Source organism: Falco punctatus, assembly GCF_963210335.1.
Source record: "Falco punctatus genome assembly, chromosome: 12".
Classification (NCBI taxonomy): Eukaryota; Metazoa; Chordata; class Aves; order Falconiformes; family Falconidae; genus Falco; species Falco punctatus.
This window is the reverse complement of record NC_137592.1, coordinates 29361308-29385396: the sequence shown is the minus strand read 5'-3', so window position 1 is coordinate 29385396 and position 24089 is coordinate 29361308. Positions and strand designations below refer to the sequence as shown.

General features: G+C 51.9%; 1 protein-coding gene across 2 annotated transcripts in view; it reads right to left on the bottom strand.

Moving 5' to 3' along the window:
* Nucleotides 1-24089, bottom strand: part of GALNT14 (polypeptide N-acetylgalactosaminyltransferase 14) — a 99788-nt gene that overhangs the window by 43563 nt on the left and 32136 nt on the right. The window contains exons 1-3 of one of the 2 annotated variants that reach the window (XM_080408806.1): nucleotides 14247-19385; nucleotides 13094-13424; nucleotides 12500-12583 (exon numbers count right to left, since the gene is read on the bottom strand). In XM_080408806.1, coding sequence (XP_080264932.1) covers nucleotides 12500-12583; nucleotides 13094-13179 — 170 coding nt within the window. In that variant the 5' untranslated portion in view covers nucleotides 13180-13424; nucleotides 14247-19385. Of the gene's footprint in view, nucleotides 1-12499; nucleotides 12584-13093; nucleotides 13425-14246; nucleotides 19386-19513; nucleotides 19684-24089 lie in introns of those variants that run through there. The other variant, XM_080408805.1, reaches the window with a different exon arrangement.

Below are 24089 nucleotides of genomic sequence, written 5' to 3'. Positions count from 1 at the left end.
TTGTGGGAAACACTGAAATGTCATCTACAAGTACCTCTAGAGCTTGGTCACAGGCTCAGCGACTCGCCCCGACTTCTGTCTCATGAGGCTCGTTGCACCCCAAAGGTAGGACCGATGGCTGGGCTGCTGCTACGGCGCAGGCAGGGACCCAGCGGCACCTCTTCGCCCACGGGACCAGCACTGCACCACAAGTGGGACTCGCCTCCCCCAGAAGCCAGCCTGAAAAGGGTTACACTGAGCTGCTGAAGCTGCCAGGGCTCCTCTGGGGTCCCTACGTGGCCCTGACTCTGCCCTTGCCCAGGATTTTGCCCCTGGGCCCTTCCTTCAGGAGCCCTCCTGAAGTTTCTTCCAGGTGGTCCCTTTTTTTCTTTTGCCTTCCTTCCCCAGCATAACTGCGGCTAAACGTCCTGGCTCCCCAGAAGGCAGATTTCAGTTTAAGTTGTTGACTACAAGTGCTTTTTTGGCACTTGCTCGGGTAATAAAAACCACAGCTTGGAAAAGCATTAAATCCAGCATGTCCAGAATTATTTTGTGTGACAATTACATCTGGGGTAATTTCAATTTAATACCTCACTGCAAGTGAAAATTGCAGCATGCAGCCCTAAAATTGCTGTAATAATGAAAATAAACCCGCTAAGAGCTGCCTGTGCTACCTCAGGCTGTCACTGGATAAACGTTTTGTGCTGCTTATGGTATTCCATAGGTCACCCAATTGCCAACAAGAAAAAAAGCAGAAACAACACCCGCAACATTTTCAGGGAACCAATGAAAGTTTGAGGTTTTTATTTTATTTTTTTTTTTTAGATTGTTAAAAAAAAAGAAGAAGAAATAACTATATTGCTTACACTTGCAGTGTGTTGAAACTCACTGGCTGAAGTCATTTGAAGTTTCACGCTTTTAAACCTTGCGGGAGGACCGAGGAGCAATCTTAGCACAGCAAGCGCTAGCAGGAGCACTGCCAGGCTGAACTGCCTGCAACATGGGCTGCTCCACCAGCTCACAGCGCCCGGGGGGCAGGAGAAGACAAAAGCCAGGCTGGTTTGCCCTGGAAACCCCAGAGGGAGCATCCAGCTGGAGAAACAATTATTATTTCCTTCTGCAAACCCAGAAGTCAAACTTTCATCTGATGGGAGGTTTCACTTCTCTGTTTTAAGGTTATTTCCCGTTCCAATTTGCAATCATTTCAGAATCGGGAAGTTATGAAAGAAGCAATCTGGCTGCGGACACCTTAGGAAGCACCCCTGGAAGATCCCAGCCTGGCCAGCTGCTCACAGTACTTCCTTCAGGGTGGAAGGAGCAGCACTTCTCATCTCCATGTTCCCAACACGCCGTTATCGGCTCAGCAATAAATCATGGTGCACGCGTTTGAGGGGGCAGGGAGCAGGCAGCTGGAGCTCCCGCAAAGTCCTCACCTTTGGACACTGCAGTGATCCCTGCAGACCTCTGAGGTCCCTCACTCTGAAGACTTTTTTCTTGGTTTGCTTTGACCCTGGTGCTCCTGGCAAACGATGGGGTATCACATCCTGGTGGCTTCTGCACACCACCACCCACGCAACCCTCAAGGTCCTCCTGATGGGCAACACATGCCTTCCCTGGACATTTCAACCCGCTTTACGTTTAAAATGGCAGACCTGACTCATAGTGCCTGCACCAAAGCAAAGCCCACCTCAGAAACACCACTATGCAGCACAACGGTAAAGACTAACAGCGTGAACAGATGTGGACCCCGTTCCTCAACCCCTCCTGGTCCACCCCTGGGCTCATCCAGAGCGTGTTTCCTCCTTGACACTTGCCCTCCTGCGCCCACAGAGCTGCACTGTGTCTCCTGAAACCACTTCTCAGGCCCATCCTCTCCCGTGCCTCATTAACTTCTTCAAGAGGCTGCTACCCTCATCCCACTCCCCCAGCCTCCCCTGCCAGGCTTCTGCTCATTCCTCTTCTCTGCTTCCACAGCCATCACTTGCCAACAGCTCTGCTTTGAATTTTTAACGTTTTCTGTGAAGTCCAAACCCTCCCTCAGCACAGCTCACCACTTTCAAAGCATCTCTGCATATTTATTTCCAACAGCCAGCTGCATCAGACAGAGCTACACCATCTTTCAGCGTCCTCCTGGCTCCTCTCTTCTCCTTGGAAAGACGAGGGAGAGCAGCCTCACCACCACACATCTAAACCAAGAGCACTGGGGTTTGTCCCCACGCTGGGCACTCACAGGGCTCTCCCTCTCGCAGAGGATGGGGACCTGCCACCAGAAACAGCATGGCTTCACACCGACAGACAAACCTACCAGTGCTTTGGGTTGCAGCTGACATTCCCCAAGTCTGCCCAGCTCTCCAAGCTTGACGGCTCTCTGGAGTGAGGGTACGTGCAAGAGTCGTGTCACAGCAGCGCAGCTACTGTGAGCTGCACGTTAGAGACTTGGCCACCTCAGCAGAAGCAGGGAAGAACTCGGTGAAGGAAGAGGCAAAAATAACAAGTCCTTTTAGCTCACAGAAAAAATGAACTGAATTACACAATTGTCCACAGCAACTTCAAGGAAGGGTTAATACTAATGGCAAAGCTCTTGGCTCACGCTCATGCTGGAAGAAGAGACCATGCCAGCCTGGTGCCCACCTCTGAAGGTCCTCAGCCACTCAGGACCAGAGCAAGCCCTTGCTCCAGCCTGGCCTTGGGCTGCATCAAGTCATCCACGCCTGGGAGAAGCCTCTACAGATTTGCTCATGCTACACACCAGTCAGCCAACACTGCCTCGCAGGGACCTTGCTGCCACCCCATACCCAGAGAAAGTGGTGGAGAAAGACCAGAGATGCTGAAAATGTGCCTGCACCTTACCAAAGGAACAGGAGTCAGTCTGCTTCTGGGCGTGTGTGCAGCCCAGGAACGAAAAACAAGGAGAGCTTCCATTTCTCATTTTTACTTCTTATCATGAAAACCATCTCGGCCCTCTCTGGTCTGAGCTGCTTCACCTAACTATAGCGGCTGGGCACCCCTGGCGTCATCACTCTAGTTCCTCCCCCCAGGACCCCAGAAAAAACTGGAGCAAGGAGGGAAGAGATCAGAGCGCCAGCTGCCTTGCCCCAGCCAGCAGCAAGCGTGCCCGGGTCCACACGCCTGCAGGGATGGCAGGACACCTGGGCACCTTGGTCCTACCTCTCAGGGTGGCATAGCCCCCCTCCCCCAGCGGGCAGCCATTGTGACTAGACCCCTATCTTCAAACTGAAATAAAATTACAGTTGACTTCCATGAAAATACTCTAAAAACAGGGACCCTGGACATGCTGCGATTTAAGCTGTATAGCAACGAATGTGCCAGCTCGTATGGAAACTGATGAGTTCACAGAGCTCACTGCTGGGCAGGGCCGTGCATGGTCTCACCTGACCTCTGGGGAGCATGGTCCCTGGCCTTTCCCCAGCCATCCGTGCAGCTCTCAGCTAATTCTCGCATGCATTAAACCCAGGGACTTGTGTCTGGCTGCAGAGCACCTTTCAAAACATCATTACTTCACGCCCTCCGGAGATGGAACATCCAAGAAGCACTGTTGACATTACCGTCTCATAAGACAGTATAAATGGGATGTGACAATTCGGTATTTGCACGACCAGAGCACACAGGGGTCGGTGGCTGCCTTCATGACATTCACCTCCCGTCACCACCCTCAGTTCTTCTTGGCTCTCCCCCAAGCCATCCTTCCTGTGCATTACCTCGGAATATTTTGTCAGTCAGCTTTGAAAGACCTTCAAACTCCTACTTGGTCTTCCCAAGACATGCCAGCAGCTCCTCCTCCTTCTACAGGTATGCTCTGCACCCCCTCAGTCGGGATGAGGCTGCCCAGCAGAAGGCTGCCGGTGGCCTGCCTTGCTGCACACCTCCAGCACCACCACGCACCGCGCTCTGGATGGCACCCGCGGCCATGGGACAGCTTGGGGTCAGGTCTGGGACAAAGATCTACTGAGAAAGCTCTGGGGTTTCCTCCATAAAGCCAAGAGCTTTGATGCTGACTGCTCCGCAAGGACACACTACAATCCGAGGATGAACATTGCTGCTCAGAGCACGTATGTGACCTCTGTAGCACGACACAGCGAGCAGTGGCTGCAGGGGTTGCCACCAGCTACAGACCCTCTTCTGCCTGTCCTGGTGGCGCAGGTCCACCTTGGGTTGGCCGTGAGCCAGGGCAGGCTGGTGCTACTGGAACACCAAAGAGCCTAGAACAAAGAATTGCTGAAAAACCAGCTGGAAGGCAGAGACTCTGGAAAGCAGCCATGTCAAAAGGAAAGAAGGATGGACCAGGAGTCAGATGTCAGCTGGTGATGCCACCTGATTGCAGGGAATGCCAGCCGGAGTCTGGCTGGCCCAAGTGAAAAAATACCCTTGAGAAAAGCTGGTAGGATTTCTCTGTGCTGGGCTGGCATACGCCTTGGGTCTGTGTTCCCAAAAAGGGACTGAAAAATCCCCAGGGGGGCATGCAGCAGCCTCAGCAATGCTGGGGGCAATCCAAAAAGGGGAACCTCTACTTGAGCAGATGACTCGGGGGCATGCAAGGGCTTCAGCAAGGGTGCGGAGGCACATCTGCAATGAACATGCAACAGGGGTTACCATCAGAGCTAACAAGAAATTATTCAGCAGGCTTTAACCAGATGTAGTTGGGTAAAACTGTAAGGAAAACCATCAAGAAAACACTACCAGGGTGCTGAACCAGTTCTGGCTGTAGATTAGACTCCCAGAAGAACCTGTCCAAGTCCCCACCTCTCCCCTCCCACGCACATGCTACCACAAAAATACAAGAAAACAGGCAAAAGAGAAGAGCTCTCCCGACGACAGAAGATGCAACCAGTGATGAAAGAGGTCTTCGCAGCCTCTGTGTTCTTCTGAAGTCAATGAGCTACCAGGAACGTGATGGTCACAGCTAGTGCTTGCCTGCAGGCAAGCAGCTCCAAGCCTCGGCAGGGACCACCACACACACTGCCCACCACCAGCGACACGCTGGCCTGAGAAGGTCAGCCTTCCTGGGCTGACAAAGAAGGACGTTTTTCTACACAGCTTCTGGAAACCCAAACACTTGCTATATTTGGCTGGTGCACAATTAGTATTTCCTCTAACTCCCTGTCTCTTTCAGTCTCTTTCTTCCTTTCTTTTCCCTGCAAGATAGATATCTAAAAATTTAATCAAACGGCTAAATTCGAAGAAAGGGGGAAATGCAAGAAAGCAAAAATAACCTTCTGTGCACATGATGAGCTGCTGCCTGCGAACCTCAAAACTAATGAGATGATGCATTTATAATTTATTAAAAATTCACTGGATTTTTGCTTTTGGAAAAGAGGGGAGTCAAAAAAAAAAAAAGAGTACCTACTAACAAGGAAGGAGAGAATAACGTGGCTGCATTTAAAAACAAGTTAAACCAGATTGTGTGTCTTGATTTTTCAAAGAAGCTCATGAATAATTCATATTTCTAAGGCTCTCCACACAGACTCAGGATCTGCCTTGCTTCTTTAGTCCCTCCACCCTTCCTTCTTCAGAACTCAGACAAAAAGAAAAAAGGAGCCAACAAAAGTGAAGGGGGGAAAAAAGGCAAAAAAAAAAAAAAAAAAAAGAACCTTCTTTGTCTTCAGTAGAACGTTAAATTGTGGCCAAATTTCTGATGCCAGTTTTACCAGAATACAAGAGCTGACAGCAAAGTTTTTCACCTGGTGAAAGGAAAAACAAAATCTGGCACCTTGCACCTTCCTGGAAAGCCACCAATCCTTTATTAAAGATCTTTAGAAGCCAAGACAACCTGAAACCATATTTCAGAGGGTCAGAACTACAGATGCAAAGATACATTAGGGAGGATGCTTTCTGACCAGAGCTTCCTGGCACCACATGGCAAATGAAAGCGGTGAAAGTCCCCATCCCCACAACCCCTCCCGAGTCGTAACTGGATTAGCACAAACCCAGCTCCACTTTAAACATGCAGGGATCCACAGTGCTTACAGCAAAAATCCACCTAAACGGCCCCAAAACACTGCCTGTGATGGCCCTTTTGCAATGTCTGAGGGAGTAGGACTTCAAGCTGCTGAGTAGCCAAAAAAACAAACAAGAGTTTGATGGAAGAAACTGTCTCATGGCCTTAATTATCAATAGTAGTGAGCCTCAGAGAATTAGTTCCATCACTTACTAATACTTGACTTCGATTTCAGCCTATGCAAACATATTGGGTCAATAGAAATACCGAGACAAGCACGAACGTTAAACAAACAACTTCATTCTGTCAGAATTACTTGGAGCAAGTTATCAAAGTAATCGATGGCACGTAATAACTGTAAGACAAGCGGTCAATATGTTATAGCAGTCAAAGGCAGAGGACGGCTCCAGCAGCGAGTGATCAATGGCACCCCAGGAATGCCAAAAGTACTTGGTGATGAAGCAATGTCCCTCACGAAGTCATCGGCGGGCCCCGGTATGGTTCAGGCGGGTGCAGCATCGCTCCCTGCAAAGGACACCAAGACACCAGGCTTTCTCCTCCCTGCAAAAGCCCCAGGGTCTGTGCACTGCGGGGAAGGAGGCACATGGAGTTGAAAGAGGAGAGCTCACACCTCCACGGATTGACTGGTGTCAGCACCCCCGCCCTAACGGTCGTGTCCAGGGCTGCGGTCGATCCTGGTCTATCAGAGACCCCCATCCCTCCCTCCACCGGGAAGAAGCCCCTCTCCCTGGCACAGTGACTGCCACGTCCTCCCAGCGGCGGCTCCCGCGGCCGCCAACACGCACTGTGTCATCGCTTCTGCTCCAGCACATCGCTTGTTCCAGAGGAGCCCAATACGTTCCTTTCATCTGATACTCAAAATCACTTGCTTTTAAATACAGCCTGTCATTTTCAGATGACTAGAAGCATCAAAATCATTTGAGATCTAAATGAAATTTCTTCCTTTTCAGGATGAGAAAAACAGATCCTTTTGGCCTTAAGTTTTCCTGTATTTTTACTTTTAGATTCACCGAGAGCTTTGCTTTTGGCTTATCTGGGAATTTCTATCTCCTGGCTTTTCTTTTTCTTAAATAACCAAAGAACCCAAACACGTTTATTCACTCAGATCTACTGAGCCCTGCCCACCTGCAAAGCCCCTAGGTTCAGGCTCCAGAGATGCGGCACTGACAGCACGGGCACAACCCAGGCGTGGGGAGCAGAGCGGATCCCACCACCCACTCCATCTCCATTCCCAGCTTCAGCCCCTCACAGGAAAGCAGCGGTGCCTGTGCCCAGACACCGCTCACCTTGAAATGGAGTGGTTCGTCCCCAGGGCGCAGCAACTGGCAGGCCATTGCCTTTTATTAAATTCCCAGCTCTCACCCCCTCTCTGTCCCCCACGGTGACAGGGACACGCAGCAAGATCACCCTGCCACAGACAGATATCTGGGGAATGAGCTTTTATCTCCGGGTGAACGTGTCACAAAAGTGGAGCTAATTAACTGGAGATCTGTTTTTGAAAAAGGTTAATATTTTATCACATGTCTTCTGTCTTGAGGAATAATTAGCCCTGGCAGCACTAGCTCTGCCGCTTCCCAAGGGACCGAGCGAGGGACCGGAGGCTGGAGAGGGACACGTGGCACTGATGGATAGACAGCGCCTCAACCCTGGGCTAGCAGTGCAGCTCACCAGCGGTTACTTCTCAACACAAACTAACCTGCTGTAGAATATTAAAGAGGCAAAGCCCCGCTCCAAAGGCTGGGCATGTTCTGCTTGTCCTATATATCTATGCTCTCAGGTACGGGACACGCTTTAAACCAAGGCGCTGCAACTCAGCTCTGGCACCGGAGCACCAGTGCAAGCCCCTTCTTCCCAGGCACCGCTGCCAGCACCAGCCTCAAGGCAGCCCCTTCCCTCACCGCTCCGATGCCCGGCTCTGCACAACACGAGGGAAATCCCAAGGGCTCCCCGAACTCCTCCACCCTAACAACAAACCTATTCCCACGGGGGAAACCGACGGCTGAAGCAGGTCCCCACGGGGGCTGCAGGGAAGCAAGCCCCCTCAGCGCTTGCAGAGCAGCCCTCATCGGGGGTACGGCGCACAGCACCTCTCCGTCAGGCTGCTGAGAGCAGGGCTGCGGTGCAAGCAGTGTAAGTGGAGGAACTGGAAAAGGATGAGGAAAGGGTAATTTCAGATTGACCCAGAACTATTTTGTGCATGCATTTCTCTCGGCAAAATGCAATGGATGGGTGGTGGGGAATTTCCAAAACGAAATCAAAACTGTGTCACGGGGAAACAAAACCAAAATAATTTAGATGAAGGAAATCCATCACTTGGAGAGGAGGAAGAAACTGCTTTCAGTTTTTTTTCCTCTCTGAAACAGCAATTTTTGGCAGGCAAAACAGCCCAACCAAATCAAGGTGTCTTCCAGGGGAGGGACAGCTGGGATGGAGGCTGTGCCTGCTCCTGAGCGAGCTCCTCAGACACCTCTCAGAAGGATACCTGTCCTGTGCAGATGCTCTTCCTACCCAGCAAGGCACTGTGGGGCTAGGACAAGGGACAACTTGGAGAAACAAAATACAGCAGTAGGAAATTTAATATTATACCATGGTGTTTTCTGGAACAGTCCAGAGTCACCCCTACTGCCCAAAGCCAGGCTCCCAGACACCAAAGTCCTACAGGCTGCCCCGGTACCCACGCTGCCGACCCCCTTTGCCCTGCAGACACCTTTTAGCCAAGAACACGCTGAGGAATCATTTCTGCTCGCTGTGCAGACAGGTGCCATAACTCACACTTCTAGCACAGCTCTTTCAGATATAACTAGCTTTGCCCTCCAGAAAAAAAAAAAAAAAAAAAAGGAGTAACAGCCACTTCACTGACACATCCTCCTGCATCCAAACCACCCGGCTAGATGTTGCCATCAGCTCCACATACAGCCTAGCTCAGGCCTCAACTCCTTCCCGAGAGTTGCCCTCATCCTTCTCACTCAAGAAAAAGAAAAGGGGGGGGGGAGGAATACCAACACAAATCCACCACTGCGGAATAAACACTGTCACCTTTCCCACTCCCCTACAGCATCCATGATCGAGACACAACCAACCCGGCTCCTGAAGAAACACCAGCCTCCCCTCGCCCCTGCCCCAGCATCCTTTCCCAATTTTTAACAAAAGCCCCACAGCCTGCCTTTTCTCCAGGCAGCCCCTCAAGATACAAGACTGCAGCATCTCACAACACCTCACGTCCTGCCCCCTTGGTGACCATGACCATCCAGCACCAGTGCCCGTGACTGGGATCAGTTGAGCTGTGGTCCAAAAACCTGAACAGAGCCACTGTGCTGCCACAGTAAGGAAGACATAGCACCTTGAAACCAACAGGGTGGCAGTCCTTTTGCTGTGATTCAGTTAGCCTGGTGGTAATGAACACCCTCTGTCTCTGCCGCCAGCTCCAGGGAGTAACTGGGCAGGGCTGGGAGGGCAGAGGAGCATCACTGGCTGCCTTGGACATCAGAGCAAAATCTGGGGTTGGGTTGGGATGTCAGCACTTGCAAGCCTCTCTTCTCCTCAGGAAGGTCTGTGTAAGTCACGTGAGGTGGTTCAGATGTCGGTGAGGCTCAGGGAACACACTAATTCTCAGGACAAGCACCAGCAGCTCCAACATGGACCATGGCAGAAGCCCTGTCGCATCTGAGGAGGGAAGAACAGGCTCTTCAGGACAAGTGGATGTTGGGATGATGGTCTGGCCAGCAACATTGGCCAAAGACAGTCCCCAGCTCAGACATGAGCAGCCATCTCAGGGGAGATGTGACTTCTCTCCGTGCTCAAGCCCACTACAATCCCATTTCATGCAGACCCTTCTCATCAACTCTTCCTTCCCCCACCTCACTAAAAAAAAAAAAAAAAAAAGCTTCGGAAGAGGACATTACATAGAAAGATATTTGAAACAGATCATCGCATTCATCAACTCTTGTCCCTCGAAGCCACCAGCCCCTGCCTCAGAAGCCATCAGGTCTAGCTGGCCTGCTCCTCAAGCCCTCCACCTCCTGGCAAGCTGCTCCGCGGGCCGCAGACAGCAAACACAGGGCAGCAAATGTCACAGATGCTCTTGCATTCCCCATATGGGGATTTGGACAGACACCAGCTGTTTCCCAGGACTGTGTGTTTCCAGCCCAGTTCCCAGCCAGTAAGTCCCCAGAGACCCATCACGCTTCTTGGATATGCTCTCCAGAAGCAGTAGGTGCAGCTGTTGAAAAGAGGCATCTTACCAACTTCTTACCAGGTGTCCCCACATCTGTGCAAGATGCCAACTCCAGCAGAGGGAGGAGAACATGAAACACTGAGTTTTTTGCAGAGCTAAAATGGTCCAATGAATATGGAGTGCAAACTGTGGGATTTCTGTCTCTGGCTGGAGTTTTCTCAAGCCTCAGGAGAGAGAAAAGTTTAGGAGTTCAGTTCCAGTGTGAAATGAGGAGTCAGGGTAACTTTTTTTTTTTCAATTTTTTTTCCCCAAATTTTTTCTCTGAGCAGAAGTCTGGATAGATTGCAGCCCTGCAGTCTAGGCAGGATTTAGCCAGGACCTTCCCCTCTTCTGTGAGGAAAGGCAAAGCAGATGGTCACGGTCAGTCCTCCAGCGAGTTCAGGCATCCCTAGCATGGAACACTTCAAACGATGGGTCCTATTCTCTCAGAGAAACGCAGATAAACCAAGAACCGCTCCACTGGAAGAAGTACACTGGGTTTGGATTTACACAAGTGTAAAGGGAAAAGGTGTGGAACTCTGTGTGCACAGCGTATTCTGAAATACCAGGGACTAAGACACACGTGGAAACATAGGGAAAACACAGGGTGCTGCCTACAGCCCAGCCACTAAGGCGTTCTCCTTTGCTGATGTGGCCTGTAGGACAGGTCTGGCCAGCTGACTTGAGGAGACTCCATCTCCACAGCAGTCTGGGATGGATGCAGTGCTAAGGGCACCACATCTCGCACCGGCTGCACTGCGGAGGATGCACGGTGCGAAGCAGGGCATGAAAACAGCTGCAGAGCCCCAGCAGCATGAAACACTGATCCTGAAATGCTGTGGGGGCTGCACTGGAGTCTAAGCAACCCCACCACTGTCAAAGCCTTGCGACGTCCAGCCAGAAAAAAATACATGAGTGCAGTAGTTAAGTGCTCTTAGATGATGAACCCCAAAAGGGGAGGTGAAAGATTTCCTCTCACTGCTGTCCCACCAAGAACGACTTAAGGCCACCAAACATACCAACACCACCCAAGCAGCAGCACACTCTTGCTTGTTAATCACATGGATGAAGATCTCCAGTCACCTCAGCGGTCGTTCATCAGGGCGACCCCACAGCGGTACACAGGTTTGAAACACAGATTTGCTGCTGACGTAAGAATCAATCCTGGGAAAGATGGCAGGCAGCGAGGACGGGAGGATCAGCCAGCGTGCTTCAGCGTGCACCTACCCCTCCTCTCAGTTAAATGCACTCACTGTGACTGACTGGACAATTAAGCCCATCGCATCTGCACGACAGGAAAGGCACGGGTAACACAGGCGCGGCGAGGACAGCAGCTCAAGCAGCTTCAAAGCTTGTTACACAAACACAGGCAATGGAAGGAGAAGTACTACAGACTGCGTGTGCCGCAATCAACGTCTGTCAGTTATGTCAGCTCTTACAGAGCGCTGGGCCAAGCCTGAGAGGCAGGAGCCCCAAGAGAGCTTGGTGTTTTCTGCAACAAGAGAAACCTGAGCTGATTTCGTAGCTGACCCTGCTTCAAGCAGGAGGCTGAATCACGGACCTCCTGCGGTCTCTTCCAACCAGAATTATTCTATGATTTCATGAAGTGCCTGCTCCTGATTAATAGCTGTCTCGCTTTCCTTGCTTAGCTGCCAACAACTGCAAATCTCAGTACTCTTTGTTCTCTGTGCTACCTGAAAACAAGCTCTCTCGGTTTCCATCACATACCTGTTCCCCAAACCTCTTTGGAGTTTCAAGTTTAAATTCACCCAGAAGACCAAGGGCAAAATGCCACTATGTGTGGTGAGCCCTCCAGATGGATTGAATCCACAAAGTGCAGAACTGAGCTCTCGCGAGTGAAAGACGCTGATTTTGGTCCACCTACAGTCACAGCGGGGGGCAGGTTTAGCCAACAGACACACAAAAACTCGCGCTGGCCGGAGAGCGATGGGCAGCAAACTGGCCATCACAACCATGAGATGCTGGTACAGCTGTCTGACAGGGGCTAGAAGGCCAAAATATCTAGTGTGTGGTAGTCTGGGGGACACAGCATATACCCTCACTCGACCTATGCCTCACCCTTCAGTCTTTGGCTAGAGGGGACCTTCCCAGTTTGCATCCTCTAAACTGCACTTCAGGCTTCACGCTTCATTCAAAAGCTTCAGCTCTCCAGCCACACACGGGTCCAAACTGTGAGTGTGAGCACGTATAAACTCTACTACAAAGGTAAAGATAGTGGGTTTTGATAAGGGGAGCACCATCTGGATCTTTTGTCAGCAAACTGCAAACTTTCCCAGCTAGGGGAACTGACCATGCTAGTAACCAAGCTGTACAGCAAAGGTCTGAATTCCTGGAGGCCAGAAGAGCTTGGAAACAGGGCAACTGTGACAAGAAGAGATAATAACGACAGTTCCCTGAAAAATAAAATAAAACCCAGCATCACATGACGATCCCCTCTTACATACATGGTGTGGCTGGATCTCGAATGGTCAATCCGTGGCTGGCGCTGGGGGGGGGCTGAGCTGGCTGCCTAAAGCTGTCTCTCTCACTGACTTTCAGCTGCCCAACTGCATTAGCAGAAGCTACAGAACATATTAAGATACTTTCCTTCACATCACCAGCCTGCGCTAGCTATTTCTACCATTGTCACAGGGTTACCAGGCTGCACAGAAAAGGCATGAGCAGTCCTCTCTCTTGAGACATTGCCCAGCCTGTGAAATTTTCAGACTTGGGCCACAAAGGCCAGCTGACTGATGGCAGAAACACAACCTTGGCCAATGCAGATGGTTCTGGTTTATCCCCAAGACACCCGATAACCCCTGCTCTACTTGATGGACTATTCTCATATCTTTCCCCCCCCCACACCCCCGACCCGAGATCTCAGCCTAAGGAGGTGATGGAAAAACCCAGTGCTGAGCACTAACCTCTTGAGGTCTGGTGTCCAAGAGACTAAAGCAATCATGCTGTTTCCTAATGGAAATACTTTCATCTCCGATGTGTTTTCCACCATTCGTTTGTGCAACTGCTCGCCTGCAGGGTCATGCTGTGCGCTTGCCTGTCATTAGAAATAAGGAGACCAAAGGCAGGGGGTTCCCAGATCTTCTCTTACCGGCTAATTCAGCCTCAGAGTATGTTCTGCAGGCGAGAGACCCAGGGACAGCTCTTGCGCATACAGGACTTCACTGAAATGTCATAAATCTTATTTTGCAATGCAATCACAAATGCCCCGGCTCTACCCAGAGAACAGTGTAACAGCTGGAATAAACAGATCAAGGGAGAGAAAAACTCTTTGGGATATCGCTGGCAGTCACACAGCAGCTAATAATGAGCCCCAAAAGCAAGACCTGCACCCCCTTGCATGCAGCCACCCCCAGCACAAGGTGCTGCCAGCCCGCTCTCCCCAGGGCATCGTGCACTTCTCATGGGGGAGCACCCACACAGGGACCCCCAGCCCACACAAAAGGGTGCAGGACAGAGAAAAGCCAGCAGTACGCACACAGGGCTGCATGAGGACACCTCCTCCAGCTTTCACCAATGCCAAGTCTGGAGATGTGATAGCATTTGAGCACTCCCTCTCCACCATCCTCATCACCCGGCTCCCTCCACCCTCATGGACAGAGCTCCATCCACCTCCACCACACTCTAAGCACCTCTACCCAGACACCCCACTCCGTGCTGTCCCACCACCCCTATACCCTGACCAGATGCACCCAGCAGCACCAGGCACAGGGAGACCACCCGCACCCACACCTGCACCCACGCCACTTCTTGCCCTGGTCTACAACGCAGCATATCCAGAGTCAGCAGCTCACAAGACACTGCCTGAATAAGCAAATTTTAAAAATAACAGAATCCCTTAGGACTTAGTCTGCATTACGCAGCAAACTGGATTAGCTCAGCTACAGTCCAGAGGCCACATTGAGAAATGTATGGAGTCAGCAAAGGGAAAGGCAGCAGCAGACCAGGAAAACCTCTAGGTTCAGTTCTGCTCTCAGCTGTTCAAGGTCCACCCAAGTACCCTCCCTGCAAACCTTCCCTCAGATTCAAAGTGAGTTTGGCCACCTGCTTGGTACCCACCTGCTAGTGCAGGTCTAATGTTCAGGTACCGCTGAGGATGGCAGAGCAGAGCCCCACCTCTGTTCCACCTGCGGAAAAAGATGTGCTTTTCTACACGTGTCATTCTCCAGACACCGAGTTCCTCCTTTGGGGACTCTCAAGAAACCAGGCAAGAAAGATAAGATGCCTAAATCCCTATGTGGGGTACAAAATGCACTTCTAGCTGGTGAGACACAGTGCTCTTGATTCATCTCAAAGTGGTTTTGGTCTAGCAGGCAAGGAAGCTGATGGAAGACAAGGCAATGCAAGAAGTCCAAGGGGATCATAAACACGCTAAGGCAAAGGCAATGCTATCAAAATCTACTTTTCTCCTCTTTGACTCTTCACTTCCCAGAAGGTACTACAATATTTTCAGTGCACTTGACTGCTTGCCACTCCTGGGATGCAATCATCAACTCAGGCAGAAACGGAGCCACTTCAAAGCCTGCATGCGATACAGCTGCCCTCACACAATCTGCACGCGGACGTCTACGCATGCTGTCACGTGCCATGCGCCCAACACCCTCATGTGGGACATGGGGACACATGGAGGGTGTGCAGTGCAGAGATGCATGCTCAGCCCCACATGCCCGTGCACACAGGTACCACACCTGGCAGAGGTAGGACCGCCCTTGGGACCATGTGTTCTTCCCAGTCATCTCCACGCACAGCACAGCTGGATATTTTTGACTGCCCCAACTAGAGCTGCTCCAACATGCTGCAGGTGCAGCCTCTGCATCCTTGGGATGTACACTGCAATTAACGGGTGAAAATAACACCGCAGCGTGCACTGCTTCTGCTCCAGGACCAAACTCCTGGCACTTCTGGACCTTGAGAATGCAAGACAGCAGCTCTCTACCCCAAGGGAACATCACAGGCATCATCTCTTGCCATCCCTCCGTGAACAGTCCCTATGGCAGAGCAACCAGCCCTGGGCAGCTTTCCTACCCAATGGACACTCTCCAGCTGGCACCGCCCGGGGGTTCGAGCACAGAAACCTGGAGGAAATCTGACGGTGTGTGCTGTTCCCCTCAAAGGGAACAGGACAGACTACGAGGGCAGAGCTGTTCTGTGGGGCGTAAGCTGGCATGACCAGGGCTGCCAGGATGCTCTCACCTTCAGCAGAAGATGCGACGCCTGATCTTCCTGTCTGCCAGTATGCCTGCCAGCCTCGCATCTCAACCACAACTTGATTTTAGCAGCTGTTTTCTCTCTCTCAGATATGCACATACGCACACAAACGCACGCGCTCAAGCAGCTGTAAAATTCAAGCTTAACTGGGTAGGTAGAGCCTCTTGTAAAGCACTTGTAACTCGGGGAGGGAGGGAACTTACTGCCTTACACCGGAATTTGAGAGGGCTCCATCCCTGGCCTCCTTGCTCTACCATCTCTGCAGACAGCGCTACTAAACTCCTGTCAGTGCTGCGGAGGGAAAAAGCAAGAAGAACAGAGGAAAACAGGCAGCGGGGGATGCCTGAGGCTGGCTGACGTGATTCGCAATAGGCAAGTCTGCTAGAGGCTCTTACCTTTCCTCTCCTCCAGCCACTACCCTCTCATCTACCCTCTTTGTTCCCAAATTCACCTCTGGTTCGCCGCCACCAGTGAGCACTAACGGCAGCTCAGGTCGGTGCCGGCCACGACTCGTGGTTCCAGCCCAGCCTGGCAGCCACAGCAGCATCTGCACATCTATTAAACCCAATGAAGCATTTGGGAGGTGGAGGTCAGCCCAAGCAGCATATGGAGTAACCGCGTGGTGAATACCGGCCTCCCTGGGAGCTGTCTGCCACAGATGGAAAAAGCCCGGGAGCCATCATGACAAAATCTTCTGGCTGGGGGCGACGCATCCTCCCTGTTGGCTTTCCAAGCCGCTGAGCAATACTGGAAACCTCAGCTCCTCTCCCACCCCCTGGCCCCATGCGCACGCCTGGCACTGACTCACTCGCTGCCGTTTGCATCCTGCGGTTTGCTGGTGGGAGCTGCAGAAGGTGGGATGTGGCGATGAGATAATCCCAGTGGCATGTGGCTACCGTGGGAGGGGGACTAGCCACCCACACCAGCAGCACAAGCTGGTTGCGCGTGACGTGGATGTACCACCTAGATCCGGGTCCAGCCTGCTGCTGTAGTCACGGGGATTTTTTAACCTCGACTCTTGGTGGGGATGCGATATACCACCATACAAGGTCCTGTCCTGGAGAAAGACACCCCTTTACGTGGTCCAAGGGTTTAGTCAACGTGCAACCAGGAACACAGTTAACAGCAGCAAAGCACAGGTAGGTCACCAGGAGTGATGCTCCAGCTGTGAGATCTCCCAAGCTGAGCAACATGATGCAGTCCACAGAAGCCACATTTCCCTGGCTCACATCACCCACAACCCAAGCGCGACCTCACAGCCCCATGCTGGCCAGAGGCAGGCAAAGACAGCCACCACAGTTTCTCCAGCTCCAATTCCTCGCAGCACTGCAATTCATCTCCATCTGAAACTATTCCACTGGCTGCAATTTAAAAACAAAATCAATCCAGCAAACATTGCTAAGCAACTGGCTGTCAGTGCCACATCCCACCCCGCCAAAAGTATTTGCCCTCTCCATGACCTTCTGGCAAGAATATTGCTGCTCAGCACTTGCCAGATTTTGTATATTCAGCTATTGTTGGCAAGTCCAGATGCTTGGTTGGATTAGCAAAGAGAACTCCAGGAAATCTTCTGCAGCCATCCTGGTGAAAAACGCCGCACAGAGAGGCTGTAAGGAGCAGCAGCCCCATGTTCCAGGCCCTAGGATCAGGACTACGAGGTGCTGACCTTGAGGCACTACCCTGGTCTGCAGGTCTGTGGGTCTCGGTGCTGCCACGCATCGTACAGAGGGGATAAACCGTGGAGAGCAAACGCACTGAAAACCTGGTCGCAGAGCAGACCAAGCCACTTTGGGCACCAACATCTGGCTGAGAAGCTGAAGGAGAACCTGCTTGCCCATGGGGATGAGCTAAAGAGGTGGGTGAGACCCTCTCCAAAGCCTTCTAACTCCTCGCGTGAGCCGGGCAGGAGCCCCTTGGCATTGTGGTGCCCTTGGCATGGGGCCCGTGCTGGGATGTACCTTCCTCCAAGGTCAGCTGGAACAGAATCGAGGTCTGACTCTTTGGACTTGCTCTCAAACAAGCAAGCCTGAGCACTTCCAGTCTGGCTCGCACAAAGCAGCCTAAGCCAGGTTTACCCTTCAAAGCAAGTCTCTAAGCACAGCCTCCAGCAGGTCACGCAGCTTGAACCCTGGGGGTTTCTCACGGGAGCCTGGACCATGGCATTCTGCCCTCCCCTTCAGGGGAAAGGCCTCTCCTGGTCAAGCCCACGCTGGATTCTTTTGGACAGCTATCAGGAATTTCTCCCTGCTCCAAGAGCAGGCCATGCTCATCCATGCTTTCCCACCCAGCTCTGCTGGGCAATCCAAGACCAGCTCCCAAGTCGCACAGCAGTGCCCGAGCATCGCCTGCGGCAGCTCCTGGGACACCTGTGCTGTGAGAAAGGATTGTCCTTCCAGAGACGGCGTAGCTCTGCACCTTCCTCTCCCCCTCAAGCACCATGCCCAGACCCTTCCCCCTCCTCCCTCCTCCCCACCAGCCCCTGCCTCCCCCCGACCTCCTGGCAGCCCCATTTCCACCGTGGCTGCTCTAATGCTCAGTTAATGGTGCATCATCCACAGCATTGTTCAGACATATTCAATAAATCAGAATCCAATTACCGGGTTAAGGAAATGGGAAGCAAATGCAATTAGCCCCGGCCCCTCCCACATGCTGTGCCCTCGCTTCCTCCATTAGGAGAACTTTTCTTTCACCAGAGCACTCAGCACCGTGGCCGCCCACCCAGGAACAAGGTGGCTGCCACCACGCAGCGGGGGTACGGCGAGGGGGCAGCCGAGTTGATCTTCCCTTTTAATAGGGCAGATGGTTAATATCCCTGGCATTAATTCTCTCCAGGAATAGCACGCTCGCTCTCTGCTCAGCTATAACAGGCATCCGTCAGAGCTGAGAGATCCCCTCCGGAGAAAGGAGCATCTGGTCCTTACTATGAAAAGGAGCTAAAAGAATAAATAAATAAGCACATCGCTTGCTATAGTGCTGGAGAACTGGTGCTGTTGAAGCATCTCAGCCTAAGTGCTGCATTTTGACTGGAAGAGGGGAAATTCAGAGTCGGGAGTTGAGTCTGATCTGGGAGCAAGGAGCAGCCCGGGCAGCCAGTGCCAGGGCTGGGTCCGGCACTGAGCTCCCACCAGAGCAGGACCCCCCTCAAAGGCAGCAGTGGGGGGCCGCTGCCAGCGGGTTGGGATGTAATGCCAGGCACAGCTCCTCGGGAAGGGCTTGCACCGGCTCTGGGCTGGGGACTGCCGGTGGGGGCCAGGTATATGCTGTGCCTGTGGAGGACAAGGAGAAAAACCGCTCGAGGGAACTTTGTGGGTGTTTCCCAGACCAGTGGGACACTCCAGCATCGCTCCATCCAGCAGACTAACAGTTAACCCCATCAACCAGCAACAGCCTGCAGCTGCGAAGGGATGCGAAGGGATGCGTTTGGAGAGGGGAGGGAGGCTGCAGCTTGCTCAGGGCAAGCCGTGGTGCACCAAAACTCCCACCCTGCCCTTCTCACACGGACAGCAGTGAGGGAGCGCGGGTCCTGCAAGGCAACCCTCGCTGCACCCCTCCCTGTGTCTCCCCAGAGGTTCTTTGGGTGCCGAAGGATATTTTTGATCCCGATGGTGCTGGAGCGGCTGGTAACCCAACAAGTTCTTACCTTCCTCTCTCCCTCACTCAGCAAAAGTCCCTTATTCCCCACATTAACCTCTCTCTCTACAGAGCGAAATAAGTCCTCAACAGTTATTTTATCCCCCTTGCACCATCTCACTGAACCCTCTGCAGAGCCAGAGTTCCCAGCACGGGTGAAGGCTTTTTGCCCATCATGGAGATGCACTTTCATACACCCATGACATTTTGGAAGGAAAAAAAGAAGAGGCTTTCCCTTTCTTTCCCTATGGTCTTAATTAATAGGTTTAGAACATCCAGGCATGCCAAGAAATGAAGCACATTGAAAGAGTCAATCCTAAAAATACAACGCGGACAGAATCAATCCCAAGCACACCCGCTGGGCATGGGTGAAGGCCCCAGACCCACCTAGCATCCCAAAACCACGGCCCTGAAGAGGAACGGGATTATCCACCCATGTAATGAAGTTTTGTGAGGAAGCTGAGGAGAAACCAGGGGGGAGGCAGAACCTGTGGTGGCGGGTGTCGCGGACGGCACGGTCACTGGGGATCCTCTCGCTCTCCCGCTGGTTAAAGGCATGGAGCCGGTACGGGTCCTCGCCGCCCTTCCACCTGCGGGCGCTCAGGTACCTCCGCTCTTCAAACTGATCCCAAAGGTCGTCCCAGTCCACGTCCGAGCCCTGCACACACAAAGTCAGCCCCATTAGAGACAGGAGAGACCAGAGGACGCCTGACCCCATCCTGGAGGTCCGCCCCGGCCCCGCCGGAGGTCGGTAGCCCTCTGGCATGGGCAAGCATCACCACAGCAGGCTAACAGGGACCCTCATTAGGTCTTCAGGCTTGGGGGTTTTTTGTTCTTAGATCTTCAAACGGTGTGTTCTAAGACAGCCTGCTGATTTGACTTGAAAATGACTGATCTGAAACCAAATTCAGGTCTCTGGTGGATACTCCTCTCAAACAGCACGGTCTCAAGGAATATAAAAGCGCAAAGATCATGTTAGGCTTTTAATTTCTCTCCAGCCAAAAAACAAAGGTATTTTACACCACACGCCCCGTCGCCCCTGTAACCCTTCAGGTGTGAAAGGGCCATCAGACAGCAGCAGTTTCATCAAGCACAATCCAACATTTCCACAGCCATACCCTGGCTCCAGAGCCAGCTCCAGCAATGGGACCCTGGGAGAAGGGGGCCGTCACCCTCCCAGCCCATCTCTGCCACAGAGTCTCCCACCGAGGACTTCAGCCCTAACCGCAGGGAGAAGAGCAGGCAAGCACATGCCTGTGTGATCCCCCCATCTCCAAAAGGATGGAGGAACTGCATTTTGGGGTTACCCAGCAGCTCCGACAAGCCATGAGGGGTTTAAGCATCCCTGGGCGGCTTGGTGTCATCAGCGGGTTCAAGCATCCCTCTGCAGCACGATGCTCTCAGGGGGTTTAAGCATTCCTCGGTGGCACGGTGCCTGAGCCAGCAAGCACAATGCAGCGCCGATAAGATCTCATCGTTACAGCAGCCCAACCTCTTTGATCTCAGCCTACCTGTAACACGGAGAGATGCAAACATTTACAGACATCTCAGCCCTAAAGAAAATTGTGATCTTATCCAATAATTGATCTTTTCTTCTTCATTTCATCTTTTTTTCCCCTCCTCAATTCACACCATCTCAAAGCCGATTTTGCCTGCTAATAGTGCAAAATGAAGCTTTTGAAATGGGCGATTTTTATCCTGTAATTGATTTTACTCGCATCTGGCAGCACATTTTCTTTACTCAGAGGAAGGGGAGGACAGAGCACCAGCTCCTGCAAGTGAACCATGGCAGGATCAAGTCAGGTACCTCCATCCACACGATGCCCCACACCACCCTGGGTCACCATGACACAAGCACCCCCAAAAAGCCAACAGAGCCCAGGGATGGGATGCAGGGGCTCCAGACACAGGGTTGTATTCATCCTGCCCTAGTGTGACCCCACAGCCTTTCTCAGGAGCAACTGCGGCACTTACCCCAGTGCAGGGAAGATCAGAAGAAAGCCCCAAGCCACCAGCTGTACTGGGAGAAAGTTATTCAGGACTGGGAGAAAGTTATGAAACCAGTAAGGTCACCGCAGGAGGTTTACGAGGGGGATGTATGTAACCCGCCTGCCAGCTTTCGGGAAGACTGATGTACACAGGGTGATAAATATTGTTTATGCTTTTTCTAGGGCATCTTGCAAAATGAGATTTACCGCTGCAGTAAAAGACCAGGGAGAAGTGAGCTGATCGCATCACGGAGCCACCGACAGCCTGGCATTTATAAGATCTCACGATGACCCCGGGAGGCCCGGAGCGATTAACACAACTGCCGCCAAGCTGCGGTCCCTAAATTTTAATGCTGTAAAGAAAAGTAAAAGTTGGTTTTATCAAACTTAATAAGAAGAGAAATGGCTTTTAAAAGCGGCCACGTAGCACTTAAGGCTGTTGGATGTGTGTATACACGTTTTTGTTAATGTCAGTTAAACACAATAGCCTGGAATCATCTAGAAGGGTGCAGTCAGGCAAGCATCCGACGGCTGGAGCAGGAGGGCCGATGGATTCCCATGGCTCCAGGAAAACTGGAGCTTCTACATGTGCTGCAAGGGCAGCAGGGCTCTGGCCAGGCCAGGAGAAGCAAGGAGTCAGTGCAGAGAAGGGTCCCGGGACATGCTTTGAGGTCTGGGATGGCATTTCCCCAGCATTCATCTAACCCCACTACCATCCTCTTACTGGGGGGTCCCAGCAGTAAGTGGATACGTGGACAAATGCCGGTGCTTTATCCCATGGCATTTGCTTCTCAGCCTGCCCTGGATATACCTCTCATCCAAGGGTTGCATTCTTGTTTCACACCCCAGTGAATAACTAATACCCCTGTGAAACCTCCACCTGAAAGGTATCAGCCCACCTCGACTCACCCAGACTCTCCTTTTTCGGTTGAGAAAAGCTATCAGCAAGATTGTTCCTAAATATCAGGTAGCTAAGTAAGTAGACATCTGAGATCAAGAGCAAACTGATGCCAAATAGATATTACAGAGTTATTTTAACCACTATCTGGCCAAGAAATAAGCCCAGGGATTCTGTTAACTTTCTCAGCCAGAAGCAGATACCCAGGTTTGGTCATTTGCTCTCAATCCACATCGCCAGTCCAGATCTTTTGGGTGTTTTTCAGGTTTCCATCGCAAGCTTCCCTGCAAGGGTAACCAAAACTGGAGCGGGATGCTTGGACACAGGTGCACACCAACCTCTGCAAAAAAATACCTGTGCAAAGCAGGGAGGGAAAGTGAGGCAGCACCCTCAGATGAAAAGCTCCCAGCTATGCAGGTGGTGGGAGGCAAGAGACCTCCCTGACCCACACACGGGGACTCACCTGTATCTCTGTGCCCGATCAGGCACAGGGAATGCGAGTTAAGGCATAAGGAGAAATCCCCTTCGCTCACCCAGGGGCAGCACATCAGTTAGGGGTTACTGGGTAAGGTCTTCATTATAGTATTTCCGCCACGTATTATCACGTCTTCCTCACACCAGAATTGTGTCTTGGGAGTTATTTAACTGATGTGCAGAAATCTAAATTTAATTTATTATGATGTAACTCACTTTAGAAGCCAAATTACCCTGCACTAGAAAAGGATCAAGTCAATACTCCACTTGCCTTTCTATTTATCTTCTACAGGGTTCCTCTCTCCAAGTTTCATATTCATTTTCTCCCATGTACTAGTAATAAATTTTCATTTTTTTTCTTGGAATTAGGTAATTTCTCTTTCAACGTTGCAGTTTAATGGCTGGTATTAATTATAGGAAACACAGTCAGTGCTTAAAAGAGTTTGAGAGACTCAATGATTCTGCAGGAAAGAGAGGAAAAAATATCCAAGGGGGTAGCTGGCTGCTCTTGGCAAACAGGTGCCACCTCTGCCAACACCACGTTCAGGGGGGTCCCCAGGGGGGTCAGCGAGAGGCACCCCTCCACGCAAAGAGACACGGACAAAACTGATTGCAGAGAGCAGATCCCGTCTCACGCCAGCATCCAGCCAAGGGCAGGGCTGCCCTCATCCTTCGCCAGCTCTCTAAATCCACCCCCCCTAAAACCGCCCGCAGCCTCGCCGGCAAAGGGCAAGCAGCAAACCCCAGAGCAAGCACAGAGGCAGCTTTTCACCGCAACTGTACAGTAAGGATTGAAAGCCTCTAGGTGCAAAGATGTAATTCATCATCTGCCTCTTAGATCATGGCTCAGAAACAAAAAAAAAAAGGGGAAAAAAATACCAAAACCAAAACCAAAAAAAAAAAAAAAAAAGGAAGCAGTGCTGTGGGGGGAGAGCGGGTCATTAGCAGTAAAACTACAATTTTCTGGCAACTGCTAATGCCTTGTTTATGTGGATTTCTGCGAATATGACATTTTAATGGCATAATAATTGTGTGATTACAGTACAGCAGGGATTGCTGGAGCGGGAAGGAGGAACAAGCAACCCAGCTGGCTGTTGCTGCAGGCCCACAGCAGCCCCACAGGATGCTCTGCTCCCCCCTGCCCGCAGCCCCCAGTACCCCTCGCCGGCACGGGAGCCCGGAGCAGGCTGGGTGCTGGGCAGGGGATGGGAGCCCGGAGCAGGCTGGGTGCTGGGCAGGGGCAGGCGCAGCGAGGCAGCGCGGTGGGGAAAGGGCGTTTTGGGTGAAGAGCCTGGCCCAAGCAGAGCCAGCGGTGACTGGGGATGGGCACATCGCACCCGTCCTCAGGGCCAGCCTGCAGCTGCCCAAGAAGAAAAAGAGTGGGTAGTGCGAGCCAAAACCGGACTCTGATTCACTTTCTTCTTTTGTGGCACTGTTTTAAAATAGAAAACTTAAGCCTTTGCTAAAATAAAAGCTGCTTCCCTTTTTGGGGCTGCTGACAGTTGCCATTAGACCAGGGTGACTTGGACCGGCACCACAAGCATCCTTTCAAGAGGCAGCAAACCCAAGCCAGCCTGACAGGTTCACCAGGGAGCCCCACTCTTTGGCCAGGCAAAGGGGTTCTGCCTGTGCCGGTGCGACGATGACCCCAAGGGGGTCTGGCTGTGGCCAAGTGTGCCTCTACCTTGGCCCCCCACACGCCTA